This window comes from Aptenodytes forsteri, unplaced genomic scaffold, assembly GCF_000699145.1.
Source record: "Aptenodytes forsteri isolate BGI_AS27 unplaced genomic scaffold, ASM69914v1 Scaffold287, whole genome shotgun sequence".
Lineage (NCBI taxonomy): Eukaryota > Metazoa > Chordata > Aves > Sphenisciformes > Spheniscidae > Aptenodytes > Aptenodytes forsteri.
In genome coordinates, this window is record NW_008794854.1 from 653176 (window position 1) to 671582 (window position 18407).

Sequence of the window (18407 nt, forward strand, 5' to 3'; positions counted from 1 at the left end):
CCCGCGCCAGTGAGGCTGGCTGGGGGCGGGGAGCTCTGGCTGCTACCCGCTGCGGGCACAGGAGCACAATTTTCTGCGTGGTTCCCTTCTGGAAAAAGTTTAATCGTAGCCCGGTGTGGCAGTGCGGTGAGGGGGAGCAGCGGGGGCTGCGTGGCCTCAGAATCGCTGTGGCCGTCTTTCTATCCCATTGCTTTGGAGGGAGTTGAGTCCCCCTGCAGTTGCTGGGCCAGTTTAGAGGCCTGAACTCATAAACAGGTACATGCGGTGTGCGAGCTGAAAAATACTGATGTAAAGTAATTGTCTCTGTCTGAGGCAGGAACAGATCCGTTCTGTTGCTGTGGTTTTTTTCTCTAGCCCTGCCGAGAAGGACTTGGGGGTACTGGTGGATGAAAAGCTGGACATGAGCCAGCAATGTGCACTCGCAGCCCATAAGGCCAACCGTACCCTGGGCTGCATCAAAAGCAGCGTGGCCAGCAGGTGGAGGGAGGTGATTCTGCCCCTCTACTCTGCTCTGGTGAGACCCCACCTGGAGGACTGCGTCCAGCTCTGGAGCCCTCAGCACAAGAAAGACACGGACCTGTTGGAGCAGGTCCAGAAGAGGGCCACGAAAATGATCAGGGGGATGGAACACCTCTCCTGTGAAGAAAGGCTGAGAGAGTTGGGGTTGTTCAGCCTGGACAAGAGAAGGCTCTGGGGAGGCCTTATTGTGGCCTTTCAGTACTTAAAGGGGGCTTATAAGAACGATGGAGAGAGGCTTTTTACCAGGGCCTGTAGTGACAGGACAAGGGGCAATGTTTTTAAACTGAAAGAGGGTAGGTTTAGGTTAGATACAAGGAAGAAATATTTTCTGATGAGGGTGGTGAGACACGGGAAGAGGTTGCCTTGAGAAATCATGGATGTCCCATAATTGAAGTGTTCAAGGTCAGGTTCGCTGGGGCTTTGAGCAACCTGATCGAGTAGAAGATGTTCCTGCCCATGGCAGGGGGTTAGAACTAGATGGTCTTTAAAGGTCCCTTCCAACCCAAAGCATTCTGTGGTTCTACAGTTGTAATAACTAACAAAACACTACAGAACAGCACATTGTGTAAATGAAGCCGCATCCTGTGAATAGTACATATCTGAATTTAACTTTGTTAAATACAGTGTGAGTGAGCTGAGAGGTTGATATGGTGGATTTAGGTCTGGGATTCAAAACTGGTAATTCAGACTTGGTTGCATTTGTGTTGCTGGCATTTGGGGATGTCAGTTGTAGATCTCAGTGCTGGCAGCATCTTGAGATGTTGATAGCAACTGGGGACTAATTTTCAGTTGTTTTTTAAACATTCCCTTGCCTCATAGAGAACTGTAGCTTGCTGCAGCCAGGAATGTCGATCCTCTCAGGAAGGTGGTGATATGGATTCCCTTCTGCAGGACTAAGGTGACTGCGGGTTACTCTTGAGGTACAGGCTGTTACAGGAACTACTGATGAAACACTCTGCCCAGGAGTTAGTGGAGCAGCGAGGGTGTCCTGCATACTGCTGCACAGGAGAACTTAGTACTGCGTGCAAATACCAGAACTGGAATTTTAAGATTCATGATAAGGGATCTGTGTAAGTAAAAGCATCTTAATAAATGAGAGCCATTACTTTTGGGAGTAAAGCTGTCATTTTTACTTACAAATGGAAGCATCAGCATGCTCTAACTCCTTATGCATTGGCTTTGCAAACTTGCTCAGACATGCCCAGAGTCACTTTGAGTTGGCCAGCCCAGACCTAGCAGGCAAACTGCGGTGCTACAGGACTTGGTGCTAGCTCATATAGGATACTTAACTCAGCGTCTCAGGCAGGCTTTTACTGCTGCATGGCGCTCAGGGCTACTCTGGGGGATGAAATGCTGGTGCAGGCTTAAAGTTAATGAAAGTATGTCTGCACGTACTACGGTGTTACACCTGCCGTTACTTGATTTTTGTCCTAACTTTCTTGAGAACTTGGCAGATAAACCCTTTGTGAATTAACTTCTTTATTTTTACATAATGATATACGAACACGCTAGCTACCTGGAAAAACAAAGCTTCCAACTTTAAACTTAAATGTCTGCACTTTGATGAAAGAATTCTTTTTATTCTACATAAACCACAAACTTTGAGAGCTCTGCAGAGACGGAAGCAGAACCTAATAATTTTAGTTTTTGGTGTAGTTGCATAGCATCAACAGAAAGGCCTAACAATGTTTCCTCTCTTCTGTAAATGTAGTTTTGCTAAACCTGGCCATTCAAGATACAGTATGGGAACCCTGACAGAGGCTGAGATGTGGGCCACTGTCACTGCATGGTGAGCATCACTAGATGCCTGGCACTGCCACAAAATGGAGCATAAAATTGTTCGCAGGGCCTGAGACCTCAAGCGGGTGCCCTCACTTCATGTTCCTAAAACCTGCTCCACCTACAGGGGAGTCTGCTCTGGGTTTTTCTGTTTCTTTGGGAGCTCCTGCCAATTGAATCATACTTGCCCACTGAACCTGGTTACATATTCCTTCTTCCCTCACAGCGATCCATTCTTTCACTTGGCCTCCCTCTTTCTGTACCCCATTTCCGTGTGTTTTCTGTTCACTGTATTCTTGCATAGCCCTTAGCGTGTGCTGTTGGACTGGTGTCAGTCTGCTGCAGTCCCCTGACTGCAGTAGCTGCCTTCTCTGTAGGTCCTGCTAAAGCTTTGGTCTGGTAACTGTACAGCTATGTAGACACTGGGTTTATGATGTGTAAGCCAGCTTGAAAGGAAAGCCTTCCTTGACACACACCACCCTACCCACTGCGTTTAACTGGTTGGGTTCTGCTCTTGAAATGCCATACATCCTCCTCCATCGTGCTCTGGCTGGGAAGTCATTGGGAAGTCTTCATTGTGGTTTTTTTTCCCAATGTTAATGCATTTCAAGGAAGTGTAATAGAGTACAAGCTTCTGATCCTGTCCCCTCTCTTCACCCCCTTTGCATGTTGCCATTAAATCTCTTAAAGCCAAGTTAATTTTTTAATAATTTGCAGGTCTTGCTACAGACCTGCCACAGGTTCTTTGTGCGGGTGGATTCCTGCATTTGTAAAGATCTGTTGTGTGGCCATTGGGTTTCATCATGTGTTTTTTAGTATAAACTCAGCTGTGGGATTTGAGCTTCTGTGAGCAATGGCTCCTAGTAGAGTTTGCTGAGGTTTGAGAGAGGATTAGAGGCCCGCTGTGGGCTTTCCTTTTTCTGCTGCTTGGAGCAAACAGCATCTGGAAGCAGAGCTGTTCCCAGCGTACTCTCATATCCCACTGGAGAAGGCAAGTGGAGCTGCTCTGGGCCCATGAGCTTTTGAGATTGTGTTACTGGTTGACTGTTTTGGTTCTCTCTCCTCTTGAACAGGAACATGCCCAAGAAAGGCGGGAAGCATGCTGAAATGGGAAAAGCGATGCAGGCACAATGCAAACGAGCAAAGGTGGAAGCAGCTTGTTCTCTGTCAGTCATGAGTTTTGAGAGCCCAGACAGCCTCTTCGGAAGCTTGATCTCTCCCATCAAACAGGAGATGTTTTTCAGGGAGTATTGGGAGCAAAAGCCACTGCTCGTTCAGAGAAATGATCCCCTGCTGGCTGCTTACTACCAGTCCCTGTTCCAGTTGTCAGATTTGAAAGAACTGTGCAGCCAGGGTCTATACTATGGGCGAGATATAAATATCTGCAGATGTGTGAATGGAAAAAAGAAAATTTTAAATAAAGAAGGCAAAGTGAATTACATGCAGCTGAAGAAGGATTTTGACCAGAAAAAGGCAACAATACAGTTTCATCAGCCTCAGAGATTTAAGGTTGGATCGTTTCATTGAATATAATTGATGCATGTTTTATAATGTGGTATACTTTGCTTGAGTCATACTAGATATAGCTTCGTCTCTGTCCCCAGTAAATCCAGGGGAAGTAGCTGACAGCGATGACCTGCTGAAATCTATACCTGAACTGTATTAATTAAAACATGGTTTATACTTTTGCACTGCCCATCATGCTTCAGTGCTCTGCAGTAAGAACAAAATCTGATTCATGCTATAATACTAAGCATTCCTTTTGAAAAATCTGCTTTGTCACATAAAAGTTTAGAAAAAACTAAATGCACAGAATTGATGACTATGCATCTGTGTCTGCTTAAATTATCCCTTCTGCCCCACTGTTTCCTTGTGCAAATAGTGGCTCTTGTACCGCTTTCTTTTAATGGAGGGCAAGGTGTGAAACCATGTAAAATATTTCCAGGACACTCCACTGTTCTTGTCAATGAATTGGCTTTGAATTGCACCACAGAAACGGTGCACCACATTTTAGCTGAGTGTCCTCCTTCTTTTGTTCGTTTTGATGCTTTTGCAATCCTCATGTATTGAGAATGAGGCAGTGGTGTCCACACAGTTGTGTAAAGGACTCGGATGCTTAAAGGTACTTGGACGTAGGTAGTCCTTTTTCGTCCCATGGTGTCAACACAATTTAATTGTGAAGTGGTCCGTAAAGACCCAAATACACAGCTGAGTCCCAAGTATAGTGTCGCTGGCTGATCTCAGCTCAAGTGTAGCTGTAATGGCCAGGGGCATCTGCAGGTGAAGTTGAAATGTTGCATGGCTTACGCTGAAATCTAGAGCTAGAGCTGAACCTACATAAATTCTGGTTGAAGTTGCACTTGCGCAGCTCTGGTAGTTGGCATCTTCTGATATGAGAGTCATCCCTTGGTGCATCGTCTGTCACATGTTAGATGTGGATGAATAAAGTTTGTTCTTGAATATGCCCAAACAGTTGGAGTCACTAGAAAAGGGTCTCTAACCTTTGTATGCTCTCTTTGATGCTAGCCTATATAATGCAAATCCTGCATGTGTTTATTGTCTTAAGATGTTTTGCTGTTTGTGGGATGATGGGTGGTTTGTTTTCCTCTGTCTAGCCTTGTTTGTGTGTTTTTGCAACCTATAAATGGCATCAGACTTCTTGGCTTACCGATTACCTTCACGGCAGACCTCCTTTGCGTCTGCAGTGCTTGCTTTCAGCAGGAGCACTCATACAGAGCATCTGCCTTCCCAGCCTCTGTCTCCCTGTGGGGATGTGATCGTTCACTAGAAGAACCTCCCAAGCGATGGGGAGGCTGTGGGCTGGGTGGCAGCCTGGCTTGGGTGAGCTCTTCAGTAGTAACAGCATCATTTCTTTTTAAAGGAGGAGCTGTGGAAGATTCAGGAGAAGCTGGAGTGCTACTTCGGGTCTCTGGTGGGGTCGAACGTTTACATTACTCCCCAGGGGTCGCAGGGCCTTCCCCCTCACTATGATGATGTTGAGGTAGGACAGCTCAACCTTGTCTGTGAAACTGTGCATGGGCTTTTGCTAGTGGCAGTGGATACCTGTATGTGTGCTTCCCACCCCGCCCCCCCCCCAAATAACTTATTATAGAAAAATGTTTTTTCCACTGAAAACTTGTGGTAATTGGTTGCAAGTGTTTCTTCATAGTCGTTTTTCCTGTATAATTTTACTGAAAAAGTACTAATAGTAATATCTAATGGTATTATCACGTGAACTGTGCTTTCCAGACCCAGTATTTTCATTAAATGAAAAGAGAATTTGTTTTCCCAGCTGCAGAAGCTTTCTAGCACCTTTTTTTCATTTTCACTTCATTCAGACCCCCAAGGATCTAGAAGTCCTTTTTCTGTTACTAAGTTCTTGCTCTTTCTTCAACGAGGCAGTGGAAGCAGACTGGTTGTGCTGGTTCCCGTTTGCTGGTCCTACTGTTTTCAAGAAGTTAGTGGTATGATGTCGTCCTGTGGTCCAAATGCATTTTGAATTAGCTTCTAAAAGAAACATTCAAATAGACACTGCATTAAAAAAAAAAGTTGGGCTATCCCACTTAAACCAAAACAAAAAAACCCCTTACGTGTATTTTTTGCTTTTTATTTTTCTTCATTTCCATTAAATGCATCTGGAGTTTCATTTCCCTTATGCTCGTTGTTCAGCAGCTCCACAATCTGCATCTTTTGGCGTATGTCATCAAGTCCCAGCTCACAGCATCCCCTAGATGTTTCTGATGCTCTCTTTGTCAGTGAATGGTGATAAGACCTCTCTGACCTGATATTTTGAATATCTGTGTGGCAGACATGACTTTCAAGTGAGTTGTCTAGCACCTATTTAAGTGACTGCAGAAAAACAGGGATTTCCAAATGCTTACCTTAGGACAAAACACATCACACTTCACAACTCTTCTCTCTGTTGTCTCTAAGTAGAGCCTAAAGAAGTAGTTCAAATGTAAATTTCTGCATTGTGGACATCTAAAAATTAATGTGAGAGGAATCCTGTTTGCCGTGCTGTGGAGTAGCTGAGAGCAGGGAAGGTGAAATCTGTTTCTTCTTGTCAGAAAAGCAACCTGTGTCGCTTCTGTTTGCTTTCTATCCCTGACTTCTGGTATGGTTCCACAGACTTTCCAAGTAAGAAGACGACTTAAAATTTCCGATCAGTTGGATGTGTGAGGGGCAGCAAGGCTTCCTCATGCATTTGGATTTATGGTCTTTTGCAGGTGTTTATCCTTCAGCTAGAAGGCGAGAAACACTGGGTCAGAAAAGCAACCTGTGTCACTTCTGTTTGCTTTCTATCCCTGACTTCTGGTATGGTTCCACAGACTTTCCAAGTAAGAAGACGACTTAAAATTTCCGATCAGTTGGATGTGTGAGGGGCAGCAAGGCTTCCTCATGCATTTGGATTTATGGTCTTTTGCAGGTGTTTATCCTTCAGCTAGAAGGCGAGAAACACTGGCGACTCTATAAACCAACGGTGCATTTAGCTCGGGAATATAATGTTGAATCAGAGGATAGGATTGGGAATCCCACACATGAATTCATATTAAAGGTATTATAATTGAATTGCTTTACCTGGTCTGGGCTATGGTTGCCAGAAAAGTAGTCATGTTTAAAATGGTCCTTTTCTTGAAGACGGTATTCTGAATGATCGTGGTGGTGAAATTGAGGGGAGGGTTGGCACACAAAACACTGTGAACATGAGAAATTTGGGTGATAGTTGTCTAACCTATCCTTTTTCAAAGGTATCCTTTGCTCTAGTGTTTAAATAATGGACCAAGAAACCAGTTATTTCTGGAAATTCTCCCATATTCTCCAAGTTGGGCACCCTGACTTCTGGATCATGTTTGTGGAGTTGTGTGCAGAAAAAACACTGGGTTTATATATGGTTATGAAACATTTTTATGCTTTTACATGCTGTCTATAATCAATCGGGCTAATCCTTCTATGCACTAAGACTTACTGCTTTACCGAAGGTTGTCACTGTTCTGGTAAATTCGATTTAAATATTTATCCCTGGCTGATAAACAAAGGCATGAACTAAACCCCATATTAACTTGCTGTATTAATTGTTTTTTCTTTTTCCAATCCTGAAAAACAAGTGTTTGGCTGTTTTTTGTTATTTGGAGTACAAAGAGCATTTCATGAAGATTGATGAATACAGCTCCCTTGACAGCAGGGCATCTGGTACTTGTCCCGTTCTGTTTTACACGCTTGTGCTTTCGAAGCGTGTTATTTATCCAGCAGACAGGGCTGCTCTGTGTCGGAAGCCTCATTAGTTTCTCTGCCTTGTGTCCTGTCTCGGGGCCTCTCTCTGCAAGGTCTCTGCTCTTCCCGGTGTTCAGACCTGCCTTTGGGTGTAGGTAGTTTAGGAATCGTGTGACACATTGGATAAGATACTGACATCACTAGCTGTGTAGTCTGACAGATGGTAATATTCAATTGTCATGATGTATTGGGTGATGCGAAGTCTAGTAAATTACAGTTCCTTTTTTAATTTCTGGAACATTTTGGGCAGGACTTCAGTGCCTTTGATTTTTATGGAATAGTGATGTATTCCACAAGCCATTTACTGACGTTGGAGGAGTGAAAATACTGGCCTCTGAAAAGGGCTTAAAAATTATCTAAGTTTTTAATTTATTTTTCTTCTGTTTGATGTTCTTCACTTCCCGTGACCCATTTCTTCGGGTGGCCACTGTCAGATTTTGGTTGTCTGTCTGGAGCTGTCTCTGACAGGGATGCTGTCAGATGACTCTTATTTCCTCCCTAAACATCTTTCTAGAATATTTCCTTTCTCCTTTTTTGCATTTCTGTCTGCTGTCTGCCATCCTTGGGCATTTAGAACAAATGGACCAGTTAGAGAGTATATTGGTGGTGGTCTCCCTTCCCACCAAAAACCGGTAGCTGACTGAGAGCAAAGGCACGCTGTTTTGTGTATAAGGTCCCAAGCTGCAGTGTATCTTGGTGACACTGCATCAGGCTGTGGCCATGGCTGGTTTGTTACTGATGTCAAGCACGGAGCTTATTTGGTAGCTGGCTATCTAGCCTTCGTCATGTATGATTTTCCATTTAATTTGCTGGTACTTCTCCCTTTTCTGCTCCTCCTTCCTCCAATTCAGAAGAAAGTGATCAGATCTGCGTTGTCTCTTGTCAAATGCTCTGTCCTGCCCCAATCTGGGTGTTGCCACCTGCAGTCTGTGAGGATTCTGATTATTTTAATTGAAGAGTGTTGTGCTTGCTGGTTCATGTGAATGGTGTTGATGAGACTACCCAGCAGATAAGAGGAATAAGAGTTGGATTTTGCAGCAAAGACTGCTTTGGAAAATCATGATCCTGGCTTAGAATCATAGAATCATTGAGGTTGGAAAAGACCTCTAAGATCATCGAGTCCAACCGTTGACCCAACACCACCATGCCCACTAAACCATGTCCCTAAGTGCCTCATCTACTCGTCTTTTAAATATCTCCAGGGATGGGGACTCCACCACTTCCCTGGGCAGCCTGTTCCAATGTTTAACCACTCTTTCAGTAAAGACATTTTTCCTCATGTCCAATCTAAACCTCCCCTGCTGCAACTTGAGGCCATTTCCTCTCGTCCTATCGCTTGTTACTTGGGAGAAGAGACCGACACCCACCTCGCTACAACCTCCTTTCAGGTAGTTGTAGAGAGCGATGAGGTCTCCCCTCAGCCTCCTTTTCTCCAGGCTAAACAACCCCAGTTCCCTCAGCCGCTCCTCATAAGACTTGTTCTCCAGACCCCTCACCAGCCTCGTTGCCCTTCTCTGGACACGCTCCAGCACCTCAACGTCCTTCTTGTAGTGAGGGGCTCAAAACTGAACACAGTATTCGAGGTGCGGCCTCACCAGTGCCCAGTACAAGGCAACAACCACTTCCCTACTCCTGCTGGCCACACTATTTCTGATACAGGCCAGGATGCCATTGGCCTTCTTGGCCGCCTGGGCACACTGCCGGCTCATGTTCAGCCGGCTGTCGACCAACACCCCCAGGTTCTTTTCCGCCAGGCAGCTTTCCAGCCACTCTTCCCCAAGCCTGTAGTGCTGCATGGGGTTGTTGTGGCCCAAGTGCAGGACCCGGCACTTGGCCTTGTTGAACCTCATACAATTGGTCTGGGCCCATCGATCCAGCCTGTCCAGGTCCCTCTGCAGAGCCTTCCTACCCTCCAGCAAAGCAACACTCCCGCCCAACTTGGTGTCGTCTGCAAACTTACTGAGGGTGCAGTCGATCCCCTCATCCAGATCATCGATAAAGATATTAAACAAGACCGGCCCCAGTACTGAGCCCTGGGGAACACCGCTCGTGACCGGCCGCCAACTGGATTGAACTCCATTCACCACAACTCTCTGGGCCTGGCCTCTTAGTGGTAGGCACGGGGTGCTACAGCATGAAATAATTTCTTTTGCAGACTAGTTTGTCAGCACTCTGGTAGGTATTCAGGGCTCTTACCCTTCTCCTATGTGACCCTCCCTCCAGTTTGTTTTCTTGCTGGGGATGTGAAACACAGCAAATGAAGAGAATTCAAAATACTCTTGGTTAGCGTAGTCCCTACACTGGTAAGGAAGGCAGTTTATTAATGGCAGAGAGGCTTGCTTCAGAACAAGTAAATCGTACATAGCTGATCTATGATGCTTTACAGCTTGTTATAAATGGGTGAAGAGACTTGATCTTGCCAAGTCCTGTGAGAAGCCTCATAATCTAAAGAGACCTTTCAATTCAGTGAAAAATCAAGTAGTATTCACTTGAAATATATTTGCGTTAGACAGTTTGGTGGGCTCTTAGAAGTACGTGATGTGACCAAATTTAAGGAACGGTAAAATTAAAATGGAATCCAATTTCATCATTGTTGCTTTGTGAATTTTCTCTTTGACTGTGCTATCCAACTATGTAGATGTTTATAGGAGAAGCTGTAAGTAAACCGATTTTTCCTTCTTGGAGGCAATTTCTTGCGCTTTGCTCTTCTCTCTTATCTTGACTTTGCTAACCTAAATTTTTATCAGTGTGGAGATTTAATTTAGATAAGTGAGAAGAAAGATAGGGAGAAGGAAGGTTGTACTTGTCTTTTAAGTGTTTTAACTGAAAATTTCAGTCAACAGTATTGTAACAGATTACTGTCTTTATAGAATATTTGGCTTTTCTTGTGGAATACTGGCCTTTTCTTTCGACGTGATCTGACCAAATTCACATTGCACTGCTCCTCTGCTAGCCCACTGTGTTGTCAGCAGGTTTACCTCAGCTGCTTCTTTGTCCCCTTTATGCAGCTGAGTTGGAGTGTGTGTGTTCTATAATGTTAAAAGCTTGCTTCGTGTTTTCAGACAGGTGTATAGTAACTATTGACAGTAAGTTGGAAAGTTTAAGGTATCGGACTTCCTGGCTTAGAGTGCTTTATTTTATGTTATTAAAGTGTACAGTGGAGGATCTCTCTATTTTGTAATTTTAAAAAATATATGTTGTCAGTCTCTCTTCTCAGAGAGTATTTTCTCTATTTTGACTGCAATAAGGTTTGACCAGGTGCCCTAAATATATCAATTCTTTTTCATTTTCCTGCAGCCAGGTGACTTACTGTACTTCCCAAGAGGGACTATTCATCAAGCTGACACTCCTCCTGGGATCTCCTATTCTACACATGTGACAATCAGTACCTACCAAAACAAGTAATTATTCTTTACTTTTTTTTTTTAGTATGGCTTTTCTGAAAATGGCTTTCCTCTGCCAGATGATGTGCGTGAATAGTACAGGCCTGAAACCAACGTTTCAAAGAAGTGATGTCCTGTTTCGTAATTAAAAAAACCCAACCAACCAAAACCCACCCTGTAATGATCTCTGCTTAGCTCTTTTCTGTGTTCATTCTGTTTAGTCCTTGTGTGGTTTGTTTTTCTGTGAGTAATACAGGGATAGGGCATGTCACCTTCCCCCCCGAGATGTGGTGACATGCTGTTAGTATCAGAATCTGAGCTAGTGTTCGGGGAGCAGTAATTGAAGTTTTGGGGTTTGGGGGAAGGAGGGGAGCGAGACCCTTCTTGTTTGAAGCCGCCTGTTTACCAGGTTTTTGTGCAGCAAGCTTGATTGCTTTGTCATTGGGTATTTTATTACTTACCAGCTGTAGACTTTAATGTGGAAGATAATGTTACAACTGCAAACTCACTGTAGTGTTTAAAAAATCTCTCACCAGTGGCTGAAGTTACTGTTCCTTTCGTAACCCAGATAAAGAGTCACGAGTTACTCCTTTCATCGTGTTTTCTCCTGTATTTGATAGTCACCTGCACCTATTCTGACAGACTCACTGCAAATTCTTCCTTCACAAATATTTTTCTACTTATCTGTGGTTTTCATCTCCTACCCCGTGCATGCAAGTCAGATTTCCTTTGACACACATCTGATCCTTGTGCCCACTGAAACACTGTCATCACACAGGGAAGTGCTGTTGCCACCTAATCAGCCTCTCAGATGCTGGGTTTGGAGTCATTGACCTGAGTTAGGAATTGGGAAGGATTTCTGTTAGCCACAAAACAGGGCAGAACAAGTTTGGGCACGTTCTAGATGATTGTAAGATGAATCTCTAACCACCAGCTGTACCATTCTGGAAGCCCAGGATGTCAGTGCTGCTGGTAACTCTTAATGTGGCCAGTGCTCCAAGTTGGAGAGAGGGTTAAGATGAAGCCACTCAAAGATGAGTCTTCATAAAAGTTGGGTTCACCTGATTTTAATTTTACACTCATGTTCTATTCTTTTATTCAGAAGGGAAAAAAAAAAAGCGCTATTTTCTGTAAGCATTGACTGCTGTGGCAAAGAGTGTTTGACTTCATTTGTTATGCAGGAGGCAATATTGGTGCAGAGCCACTTTGGCAAGTTTGATGGCACATTCAGGGTGATCAGCAGTGAGTGGCCTCCGAAGAGATGTCCTGCTCCTCCTCCCTTCCCCTGCCTTTTTTGTCCCACTGATTCCTTGTGTTGACCTGGCGCTTCTCTCACCCCTGGTTTAGTGAACTGAACAGACAGAAGAGTGACACTAGAATAAGTGGGTGTTTGGCTTGGTGATGGAGGCTGGGCTGGAGTGATGTTTTACAGACCAGTGTGCAGGAGTCCTCCTGAATGCGCAGAACAGGGTTTGTCCAGCTTGATCCGTGCAGAGTTATTGGTCGAGTAGTGCTGGGGAGATGAGAATTCGGTTCGTTGGAACAGGGTTGCTGGAGACCTGACAGGCCTGTGTGGAGTCAGTGCAGTTTCTCCATGACAGCATAAGCCAAATGCCAGCCCAGTGAGTTACTTGAGAAGCGGTGCTGTCAGGGAGCGTGCTGTTTTGATTTGGCTTGTAGATGGAAGTATGGTCTGGAAACATTTCCTTGGAAAATTGAAGAGAACTCCTTGAAAATAGCTGTCCTTATTTTGGAGGATGTTTGGACTCCTTGTGACCGCTCTGGAAGCGGCACGTGCGGAAGGAGCTGGGAGGGGAGGAAGTGCTGGTGGAGGTGGCGCTTTCAGGGATTTTTAGGCACCAAGACAAAAGGGACTCCACTGTGTGCTGGAGGACGGTTCCTCTGGGCCAGATTCCAGCAGGCAGAGAAGTGTGTGTGTGTGTGAGTTCATTATAAGCAGGGCAGTTTGGAAACGCAATGAGTAGATGAAGATAGTTGCTGACAGGTGGAGACCGGGGGCAAGAGAAGGGAAGCAGTAAGAAGTAGATGATGTCTATTTATCGGCCAGAGTCCTTCCCTCCCAGTGTGTAGCAGACAGTGGAACACTTGAGTGCAGACGATTAAAAAAAAAAAAAAGTAAACGAGACTATAACAAGTCATACTTTTTTTTTTTTTAAACTAAAGTAGTGTCTAGAGATCAGTGCTGAAAACAGGGAGTGCTGAGGGAGAGCAAGAGCAGAGGGTGAAGTGTACGTTGGAGGACAGGCCCCATTCTGCTGCCTGCCCTCGTTGGGTGGGAATCTGCTGGCAGCCTTGGATGCTGGGCACTTGCCCTGGTTGTTTGCCCATTAAACCAGCCTCTGAGGACGTGGCAGGGAGAGGGGTCACACGTGGACAGGACAGCACTTTTGCGTGAGCGGCACGCCTGTTCCCGATGAGGTTGACTCAAGCTAGGCAAAGAAGGTGCAGGCAATAGTCCTCCCTCCCCTCCTCTAGTTTATTCTTACAATTGGGGAACAGAAGCACAGAGATCAAAGGCCACTTTTTTTTTTTTAAAGCGTGTAGGCTAAGAATGGGGATTTAACACAAACAAGACACCTACAAGGTGCCTGTTACGTATCATTAAGATCCCTGTAGAGGTATGTAGGGGTTTTGTTCCTGGGGTCATAATTAAGTTTGTAGCAAAGCTAAGAACTGATGGCATGTTGGATTTGATAAACCTGGGTACATTACCTCCTTCAATATAAGTGTCTCAAAAGCATGTTAAATGACACAGTGCCACACACTTCATTGTGTGCAGTGAGGCCGTATGTGTGTGAGGTTGGATAATAATGGCCCCTGTGGGAATTTCTTCATTCAGTGAGGTCGGCTTTAAGCTGAATCCACTGGTAAATGGCAAGCACCTGAATCAGAACAATCTGGACCCTCCGCAAGCCAGTTCCTTCTCTCTGTAGGAGTGCCACTGACCTGAAGCCAGTGAGGACACACATACAGTTGAGATGAAAGTGAGCTATTGCATGAGACTACAGAGTGGTAATGGAAGGGCCAAAGGCACAAAGTAAATTTGGAATTGGAGCACTACGTTTCCAGCCCTTGACATCAGTTGTCTGTTTTATTTCAGTGCAACTATTTTAGTAATTTATTTTTTTTCTTCCTGTTCTTCAGCTCTTGGGGAGATTTCTTACTGGATGCAATTCCTGGCCTTGTGTTTGATACAGCAAAAGAAGATGTGGCGCTGCGGACAAGCATACCAAGGCAACTGCTTATGGTAAGTAGGTGGGACTAAGGGAATAATAGTGCATCCAGCTGAAACTTCAGCGCTGAGGCAAGCATTATCTTGTTGATCTGCTCTGAAAGCTCAGTGCAATGGCACCATCTTGTCTAGCAGCACAACCGCTTCTAGTGAAGACTTCAGGATGACTGTTCTGAGGTTTGTTCCACCTGAAGCAGTACCTAGTTCATTGCACTGCCTTTCTTTCATATCACAGTGTCCTTGTATGGCTTGTTTCCTTCTGAAAGTAATGGTATTTGCTTTGGAGCTGTCAGGCAGGCATAGTTCCTGTCAGGCCAAGCTTTTGAATCTTTAAAAGTTAGCAAAGCTGTAAATTGTTCTGTGACCTCTTTATGGAGTGTCCAGAATTTCACTGCATTACTGCACGTCTCTCTCTTTAGGCTAGTCTGTTTAGCTTGAATTCATGCGAGAGCGACTCTTGTGTGAATATTTAGCAGGTGGATATAGCTGACTCGACAAAAAAACTGAGTAGCCTTTTGAGAAAGCTTGCAGACCGTCTGGAAAACACCAGAGAACTGAGATCATCTGACATGAAGAAGGATTTCATTATGAACCGGTTGCCACCTTGCTTGGGATGCGACTCTGATCCTTTGACTCCAGGTAGATTTTTGGAGCTACCAAAACTGGCTGATGTGATGGTAGAGCTGTTGCTAACTCTGCCTCTTAAGACTTTGTTATTTTATGGTAGGCAAAGATTGTAGTCTAGCATCAGCTTCATGTTTTGCTAGGCTCTATGTGTGCATTTGCGCACCTCAGTTGGTTAATTCCCTGCGTCTAGCGGGAGATGACACGTCTCTCTTAGAGCGCAATAAATAAGGTTATGCTAGACTGAAATCAGCAGCTTTAATAAACTACTAGGTACTGAGAATGTTTAGCTGGTAGAATTTGTCCTTATGCTCCAGCTTGCTATTACAGCTATTTGTAGACTGTAAAGGTGAGAGAACTAAAAAAAACTCTCTCTCCTTCCCCTCCGCCCCAAGTTTGGGAACATGTGGGTGTTGAAACATAGGTTAATAAAAACTCTAGCCGCAAGAGAGCGGGTTGTGCACAGAGGGCTCAATTTGCACTGTTCGTCTGGTTTCCTTCCTTTCTAATGGAGAATTTAATTTTCTTAGGTGGGAAATTGCCAAAAATAGATAGCAAAATCAGACTGCAGTTTAGAGATCATGCTATCATTACAGTGGAACCAGATCAAGAGAATTCTGTAAGTATAATGAAGCCCCCCTCGTACGCTTGGGGTGGGAGCGCGGGGTATGCGAGTTGTTGCTCTGTTGTACTGGTCTAAAAGGGTCATGCAGTTATACTTAGTTGGGTCCTGCATCCCACTAGGGTTTGTTAGGGATCACGGGGTTGTGGTCGAGCCGTAATGTGGCACATTCCTGCCTTCCGGAGAGCTACAGAACTACACTGAGTCTGTGATTCTGCATGGTAGGTGCATGGCGTTTGTCTGAGGTTAGATGGGATAGATCGTTACAGCTGCTAAATGGCCTCTGTAGCTCTTGATAATGGATTTTTTTTTTTAAATTATTATTCTTTGTATTTAAGAGCATGAATAAGTTATAAAAATAGGTTCCCTCAAGAGAGGGACTTCTCTTGGTTGCCGCTGCTCTTGACTGTGGTTGCATTTAGTCTTCACTTCCGAGTTATCTTTGTACCTAAGTGGGTGCCAGGGGCGCTACCAAGTTGTTCCACAAAACAGATGCTGGCATCTTGGATTACGTTGTGTTCAGACGACTCCTTATCTGTGAAGGTTTATTAGTATGAAATTGCTTTTTGTTGTCTTAATTTAAAAAAAGGGGGGGAAATGGGACGGACTATCTTGTACAATTTTTTTTGCACGAGTAAAATGTTTCCCTCCAAGAAAAATATACCGTAACTTTCTGATTTTTCTCCTCCATTTTGTTTGTGTCCATATTGCTGTACGACTGTGTAGGTTCCGAGTCAGAGGAATTTGAGGGTGTGGATCATATGTAACTCTTTTCTTCCCACTGTCTTGTAGGATGAAATTCGCAGAGAGATGGTTTATGTGTATCATTCTTTAAAGAACAGGAGAGAAACTCACATGATGGGGACAGAAGATGATACCACTAGTGAGGACGGCACATCGCAGGTTTGTTGCCACAAACGCACAACAAAAGCTACATTGCCACGCTGGGTTTTGCTGCGTTTGTCAGAAGAGCTTGACTGAGCTGGTAGCAGGGGCCTGGGTTCTGCTGTGTTCCTCGGCGCCCAAAGCATTTCTGCCCATCCCCTCAGTACCCAGATGAGCTGAGGCTGCAACACAGAGGCAGTTAATAGTAGAACCAAGTAATGTAATCATCTCATGCTTAATTAAATGTTTGAGATGCTAACAGGATTTCTTGTGCACACCTTACGTCCTAACTAGCAAAGCTACTGGAGTGGCTAGAAGTGTCTCTTACTGCGGTGTCCTTGAGCACATCCTTCATTAAGGCTACTGGATGTGCTAGCACATGTGCAGTAGTAGCAGGGATCACTGCGCCTCATGCGCCACATTTATGCCACGTTGAACCCGTGTTAGAGTCTGTATCCACTGGAACATACTGCAAGATAAGGGTGTTCATTTTAGGGTGGGGTGGGTCAGCATTGGGAGTAAAGAGTTAACTCTTTTACTGAAATTTAAGGAGGGAACTTTCTATATTGTTCACGAGGCTGCAGATGGTTCGTCTCCATTCTTACTCAACACGTACAATGTGCTTTTGCTCGAATCATAAATACTCCTGAAGGATGGCTGTGAGCTTTGGAACTTCTTGTTCCACTTTATGATAGTAAGACGCTCTATCTTAGGCCTGTGATCCGAAGCACTTGAATACAGGTCTGCACAAATACACCGCAGAGGCAAAGCAGAACACAGCCTGTTCTTGCCTCAGTAATTACAGCAAGGCTTTCTGCCTGGCAGTTACGTACCTTTTAAGGTAAATCTCACTGGTCCTCTAGAGTAGTGAATACGGGTAGCTGAGGTTGTACGCTGGCACCTGTCCAATATGCACAAATCCCGGAATATACCTTCTGCCCTAAAAGACTCCAGCCATGGTAATGGAGGTCCTCTGTGGTTCTGTCAAACTATGTCCAAAGACTGCATGCGCCAGACAGAAAGAAACGTATATGACTGTCCAGAAATAATGGGTAGGGTTAGGCAAGAGTGTAAATTTAAAGTTATTTCATTCTTCAGTGTGGAAACCACATGAGGAAGCCACACACCTTAAGCCTCCCTCCCTACCTCATAAGGTGTGCAAGAACATGTAAGAGATTTCAGCTATTTTTCTATTAAGAAAGGTGGCGGGATAATACGGCATCTTTTGGAGGATGCTGTCAGCACTGCCAGTGTGATGTGGGAAAGGAGGCCACACCTGCTGATCAGTACCTACAGCCTAACACGCTGTTGTGCAATAAGTGACACCGCACTCAGCTGAAGGATTTTTTTTTTCCCCCCCTCAGCAGACTCATGGACTGCGGTTTCCTTTGTCATACCTGGATGCACTGAAGCAGATTTGGAGTAGCAGCACTGTTTATGTTAAAGAGCTTAACCTTATCGCAGATGAAGAGAAAGAAAACCTTGCCTTGTCGTTATGGACTGAATGTCTAATTGAAGTTATTTGATGCTTTTGTGAATTAGCTGCTCCTGTAAGTAGTATTTCTGGCCATTAAGAATCTTTAGAGAAAGGCCGATTAAATCACTTTTTTATCCACCCAGCCTTTGGTTTGTATTGCTGTCTAACAAAGCATTGCAATATATACACTTTGCTACTTTCTGGTGCCAAATGTTACTTTTCTTTCCTTAGCTTTGGGAAAATGGGCATCGGGGGAAAACAGGTACGCTGCTCATCATCCAATGAGCCGCAGCCCCGTGGCTGTGGATGGATGAAGTCACTCGTAGTAACACCAGTGCTGTGCTATCCCCTTTGCTCTAGATATACGCCTTGATGTGGAGGACATCTAAAGGCAGACACGGAGCAGACTCAAGGACCTTGGGCAAAAACCAGTAACTTGTTTTTTCATTTGTAAAGTTCACCAGCAAGAAAACCCCTTTGTTTTGTTTGTTTGCCCCGAGAGAACAAACGCTTCTCAGCAAGAGCTGTGTATGTTGTTTCCCAAAGGGGTAAGACTTTGCCCAAGAAAACCCCTTTCCTCTCAGCTGCTGCTAC

General features: G+C 44.6%; 1 protein-coding gene across 3 annotated transcripts; it reads left to right on the forward strand.

Annotated features, from left to right (window-relative positions):
- The first annotated feature begins 1514 nt into the window (after positions 1-1514).
- Positions 1515-17950, forward strand: MINA (MYC induced nuclear antigen). 3 transcript variants are annotated; one of them, XM_009274569.2, is made up of 10 exons: positions 1515-1589; positions 3372-3807; positions 5180-5299; positions 6725-6853; positions 10867-10970; positions 14118-14220; positions 14679-14844; positions 15360-15448; positions 16244-16354; positions 17701-17862. In XM_009274569.2, exons 2-10 carry the CDS (start codon positions 3376-3378, stop codon positions 17860-17862), a joined length of 1416 nt encoding a protein of 471 aa, XP_009272844.1. In that variant the 5' UTR covers positions 1515-1589; positions 3372-3375. The 3 variants fall into 3 exon arrangements, with proteins under 3 accessions (XP_009272844.1, XP_009272842.1, XP_009272843.1); XM_009274567.1 differs by lacking the exon at positions 1515-1589 and adding an exon at positions 2241-2308 and having other exon boundaries at positions 17701-17950; XM_009274568.1 differs by lacking the exon at positions 1515-1589 and adding an exon at positions 2241-2308 and having other exon boundaries at positions 17704-17950.
- The last annotated feature ends 457 nt before the right edge of the window (positions 17951-18407 follow it).